General features: G+C 40.4%; 1 protein-coding gene across 3 annotated transcripts in view; it reads right to left on the reverse strand.

The window, feature by feature from the left end:
* Positions 1-6,000, reverse strand: part of inpp4b (inositol polyphosphate-4-phosphatase type II B) — a 162,780-nt gene that overhangs the window by 126,021 nt on the left and 30,759 nt on the right. For all 3 annotated transcript variants that reach the window (XM_075463122.1, XM_075463121.1, XM_075463123.1), the window contains one exon: positions 4,949-5,065. In XM_075463122.1, coding sequence (XP_075319237.1) covers positions 4,949-5,065 — 117 coding nt within the window. The remainder of the gene's footprint in view (positions 1-4,948; positions 5,066-6,000) is intronic.

Genomic DNA, 6,000 nt, shown 5'->3' on the forward strand with positions numbered 1-6,000 from the left:
TCTTTGGTCCAGCCACTCACTCTTTCTCTCTCTTTGGTCCAGCCACTCACTCTTTCTCTCTCTTTGGTCCAGCCACTCACTCTTTCACTCTCTTTGGTCCAGCCACTCACTCTTTCATTCTCTTTGGTCCAGCCACTCAATCTTTCACTCTCTTTGGTCCAGCCACTCACTCTTTCACTCTCTTTGGTCCAGCCACTCACTCTTTCACTCTCTTTGGTCCAGCCACTCACTCTTTCATTCTCTTTGGTCCAGCCACTCACTCACTCACTCCTCATACATGTGTACAGGTTTGATTTCTTGAGAGCCATTTTTTGGTCCGTTTTGCAAATTCTTTTAGGCCAGTGCATGTTAAGATGTCTGTTGGTAACGAGTTCCACTGGGTCATAGCTACAGACGAGAAGGCTGACCTACCAAAGGAGGTCCTGCATTTGCGGATACAGCACTCTCCTCTAGTGGTCGATCGAGAGGTGCGTGTCATTCTTTCAGAGCATAGCCCAACAAATTTTCTTAGGGGAGGAGCTCACAGCAGAAACAAATCAAAATGTTTCACCAAGGTCAGTTAAAGGAGTGCAAACTGAATTAATTTCAGAGTGAAGAGAGAAAAGGCAGGATAAATGAGACTCTGATCAGAGGGAAAATCTCTTCCAGAGGCAGCTGTCCTATCTTTTTATACCACTGTAACACTCATTAAAAGGTTCGCACTGGCAACAGACCACATGTCTGTCATTAGCAGTCTGTCTTTGAGGCTCCTCACAGAAGTAAATGAGTACAAATATGATCCATCCATCACACAAAAAACATCTTATTTGCTTTTAACTCAAGGCTCTCTAAATTCTGCAGCACATCTCTTAGATGAGCCTTGCTCAGATTTTTTCATGAACTTTGAAGATAATGAGTGCATGCATACTGAGATTCAGCCCAAGAGCCCTAAATTGTTCTTCATCTTACACTCCAAGCTCCAGAAAAGGTAAAAAGTGTTTTACGGTTGCAAGTTAATGGGGAAAGAAAAATCAGTTAAGTTCATCCATGTGTAAATGAATTCTGTGTGTTGCACCGTTACTGCAACGGTTGTTTTTTTTTGTTCTCATCTCTCATTTAAACAATGTTAGACACAAATGCAGCTCATTAGTCTTACTTGAATGATCTTCACTCTTTCTGCTTAAATATTTAGCTAAGTGTGTGATAAAATTGCCTTAAATAAGGAGATCTCAGTAAAATATAATTATTTTGTGTCAAAAAGGATATTTCTTTAGTCACTGCTCAGATTGCAAGCTCAACATGGAGTTACTGCCCTTGGGAGCCATTTAAAGTGGAGTTGCAGTTAAGACGTCACTGACAAAGTGAGACTGGCCTGTCAACATTTGACAGTATGGCTTGAGGGTGGGATCTCTTACACCTGAGAGACATCTAACCGGGTCGGACTCCCTCTCGCACCTCCGGTCCCTCACTTATCAGTCTTTCAGGCCTGTCTACGTTCTCAAATATTCATGAGCATGCAGCCAGTGTCATTTTAGAAAATCTAAATGGGAAGCTGGAGGCAAAAGGAAATCATCCTACTATGAAATCCTGCAGTACTCTGCAAGTGTTTAAGCAGTCATCTATAAACCTCATACTATCAGCTTCTTCCTCCTCAAAATTCTCTCCAACCCTTTTTCTTTCATGCCTCTTATGGTAGATATAATGATATATAGTTAGTTTCTACCATATGTGCCATTCTGCTTTCCACTGCAGTAAGTCTGCTCGTGGCACAACATCTGCTTCCCAAAGCTGAAAGTGATATGTAAAACTTTTGACAGCTTATTTGTGAAACACACAGACACAAACACAGCAAATAGCTCTCATGCGCACTCCTTACAGCGAGAAAAAAAGGCAACTTTAAATGACTAAGTCTTGACTGAGTGATTTCCAATCTGCCATTTAAAGCCACTGGGGGCTGATGCATTGTGCCAGCTCATGTTGTGGGTCATGCCTGTGTCACTTAAAGAGTCTCTAATGAGACCCAGACATGCACACTGTGCCCACAGGAGCAAAGATGAAAATTATAAAAACAACAACCACAAGAGATGATCCTTGGTGCCAGAAAAAAAGAAGAAAGGCTGATCCTCTGTTGCAGGGGCACTACACAAGACAGTTTGTTTTTGTAACTAGTACCTTATAGGTTTGCAGGATGTTGTAAGACAGCACATCATTCAAAGTTTTGTCTTTTTTTAAAAACACAGCAGAGAATGAGTAGATGAGTGGTAGAGTATGAAAGTATGCCCAAAAGGACCTATCCTAGAAGGCTGATGGTTCATCCTTGAGCATGAACTCTGAAGGCTAAGCTTGAGTGAAATGTTGTGTTCTGTGTCAGCAATATTCTCCACAGACTGACAGGCACTATTCAGAAATGTAACTCACAAACAAGAAGTGAAGGACACATGAAAGACAGACACGGGAAAGAACCAAGTCTGATATAGTTAATTCTATCAAATTTACTATTCAGTGCCCGGACACAAAACTTGCCCTGGATAACACCAACTCAAAACCTGCCTGTTTTTTTAACAAAGCAGGCTGGAATTTCAGTGGTAAGAATTGGCAACAGCTGGATCTTTATACCCAGACATCAGCTTGCCAGGCCAAGTGTTTATGAAATCCCTGGTGGCAGCAAACAAAACAACAAAAGAGATGCTCAGAGGAAGGAGGTGGGAAATGAATGTGGAGTTTATACAGTCCTGGGCTCACTTGGGTGTTGTTCAACATGAATATTCAGCACACACCTATCGAATGCCATTTCAAGCATATTTCATCAGGGATTGTGTTTCAAGGCTAAATTCAAATGAGCAAACTATTCAGACAGGCACTCAAGCCACTGCATTTACCTGCATTTTTGTAAGTACCACATGATGAAATTAAAATTAAACTTATTTTAAAAAAAAAATTTCCATTTGCAATGTGAGATTCATGTAAGAATAGAGCTTTTTTTTTTTCTCTCTCTATTTTTAAAATGACAGCACAAGAATGAGCACAGGGTGTTTCTCCCAAGTTCATTTTCTCAAACTGCAAGAAAATGCATAATTGTATGGGATTATGAATCACTTGTTATAATGACATGAATCTCTTTCAAAGAATACTGTTAAAGAAGTCTGTACCTGTGCTGGTAGGCTACAACTACATTACTTACAGAGCAGTGAAAGGTTTTGAATCTTTACAGCCTATTCATTACACTGGCAGCAGAATTTTTGATTTAAGGGGTGGGAAGGTCAAAGGTAGTGCAGGCACAAGCCCTCAAAACAGCACAACTTTTTCTGATATTTCTATTTATTTAGTTCAGACTAAACACGACGACTGTGATTCAAGCTACAGGTAAAAAATATGATGCTATAATGCTCTCATATGAATATCAAAATGTGTACATATTATAAAACAAAAAAGGTTTTGGACATAATGGAGCATGACCCCCCCCCCCCCCCCCCCCCCCGTAAATGACTCCCCTGGCACTGGTCTTTGTTTTTTATGAACTGAATATATGAATGAATATAAAAGCTGGAAGTCATATATGATTATATTTGCATACATACACAAAAGCCAGTGCAGTATATGTTGTAGAAATGGCAACAGTCTGGATGTTGACTGTGTGAATGTATGGCTCTCCATAATTCCATTTTCACAAGGGAAAATATCATTTCAATTATTCCAAGGAAACAGTGTTTTGAAAAATGAGGAACAAGAAATGCAGTGGAGCTCAGGATGAATCTTACTACTGCTTCATGTACTCCAAATTATTTTACATTACGCACCGTACACACACACACACCCACCCACCCACACAGGGATTAGAGTACTATTCTGGAGTTGAGAGAACACAGAAGCTTATCTGCTTATTTTTCTAGTTTGTATGTTGTTGTATATGAAAACTAAAGCAGTAAATTAGGAGACAGTGCTCACACTGTATGACATGTGCATAACAAGACCTGACATCTTGGCCTCTATTCATTATTAAAATCACATTAAATTTGCACTTAGATGTGCACTTAAATGTGTAGATGTGAAAAATGGGCAACTCGAGGACACAAAACTCATCATGCATTAAAAAGTTGGCGACTGGTTCCCAGGGCAGGAAATTTGAAGTTGTCTCCATAAGTGGGAACACATGACATTGGTGCAAGTAGATTTGTTTCAAGTAACCAAAGTAACGCACTTAACAGCCAAACACAAAGAAGGACAGATGCAAGTACAGACTGTGTCTGTGCTACTGTTGGCTTTGTGCCAGCACAAAATCAGAAGCCTTCGTGTTTTCAGATACTAAGTGCTGCTATAATAGAGTCCTAAGTCATCATAAAGCTGATGCATAATTCATAGTAAGTTATGCCAAATTAAGATCTCGGCATGCTGGGTTGAATCAGCTACTTGATTAAGATAAAATATATATATATAAACATATAGGCTACCCACAATGAAGAGATGCTTATAAAGTCTGTTTTAAATGGTAAAATCAGAGGCTCCGGCCCATTCAGGACTCCATTTCTGGCTCTCCTCCTAGTTCCCATGGATGTGCCAGCTGGTTTTCCCAAGGGAGGAGCTGGAGTGCTCAGATGCTCATCACCGCCTGCATAACCTTCTCCTTCAAAGCTACAGGCAGAATTTTGGGGGCTGAGACTCACTTAAATGAATGATTACTAGGACAGTGCTCAGTCCAGAGCACAACATGTTTGACCTCTGAATTACTAGGATAACTTTAAACATAATGAGATTTTGAAGTAGCCTACTGTAGATCACATGGTTTCATTATCAACCCCTGTAGAGTTAAAAAAACAACAAAAAAAAACAGCAATTGGGAAAAACAAAAAGAAAGACTGCTTCACTGCCAGCTATGAACACATCTACATAACCGTCTTTCTCACTCAGTGGATTTTTAACACTTAAATATACAGCGCAAAAAAGGAAAGTAAAACAACAACTGTTTACTCACAGATTCCTGGCTCTTGTCCTTTGCATCATACACAGTTAGCTTGACTAGCGTCTCTGGGCTAGCAGGATACTCTGAAGGGAAGGTCACCCCTGTCAGAAATAGCGGGTCTTTGTTTGCCTGTCAAAGAGAGGAACGACGCAGAAAAAGGGTGAGACAGAGTATGTATGTTTGTGTGTGTACACATGTGTGATTGTGAATACCCTCATGCACATTTGTTTTGCACCACACATGAAAAAGTAGAAAGCCGAAGGGAGAAAGTGGGAGGAAGACATGGGAGGTTGAATGAGCCAGCAGCTGGGCTCAGTCTGTCCTCTTCCTCCCCACAGGCGTTTTCAAACCGCGCCACTCTCCTTTCCTGCTGCCTCTCCTGGGCACAAGAAAGGAGGAGATATAGCTCTTCCTGGTGGGTTTACCTGGAGCTCTGGCATAAACAAAGTCTCCCAACAGACACTGCAGGACAGGGGCAACAAATGTTGATGGCTAAACTGGCACAATGACAGGTTGGTAATGGGATTAAAACAGGTAAAGCAGCCAGTAATGGAATTCCAGACATACCAGAGGGCTGCATAGCATTAGCTAATGTTTGATCACAACCTCACTGCACTGCAACACCCTGTCACCACCTCTGACTTCGATAAGGCCTATTTTGCCACAGCTTTAAGGGAAGCTGTGACTACAGAGTGAAACAAATGTACTGCTTAGCTATACTTGTGATAATTTTAGACAATACAGCATATAAACATGACTTGTCTCAACATGTTTTGGTATTACTTGTGGCATGATGATACGACTAGTTTCAGAAATTTCTTGAATCACAGGCTTATTGATTGATATGAGGCATTTATTTTTCATATACTTGTTTTAACAAAATCCTAATAGCCCTATGAAGTGTGAAAAAGTTTTATTTGTAACAAAATAAAGTAGGATAGTTTGTTTCTTTCAATGCATAATGCACTCATTTGTTTACACCTGGATTTAGATGTGTGGCAATCAAATATAGCCTCATGGAGATTTGTGAAACCGTCACAAATGTAATCTCAAGATTTGTAGAA

The sequence above is a fragment of the Odontesthes bonariensis genome, chromosome 4, assembly GCF_027942865.1.
Source record: "Odontesthes bonariensis isolate fOdoBon6 chromosome 4, fOdoBon6.hap1, whole genome shotgun sequence".
NCBI lineage: Eukaryota > Metazoa > Chordata > Actinopteri > Atheriniformes > Atherinopsidae > Odontesthes > Odontesthes bonariensis.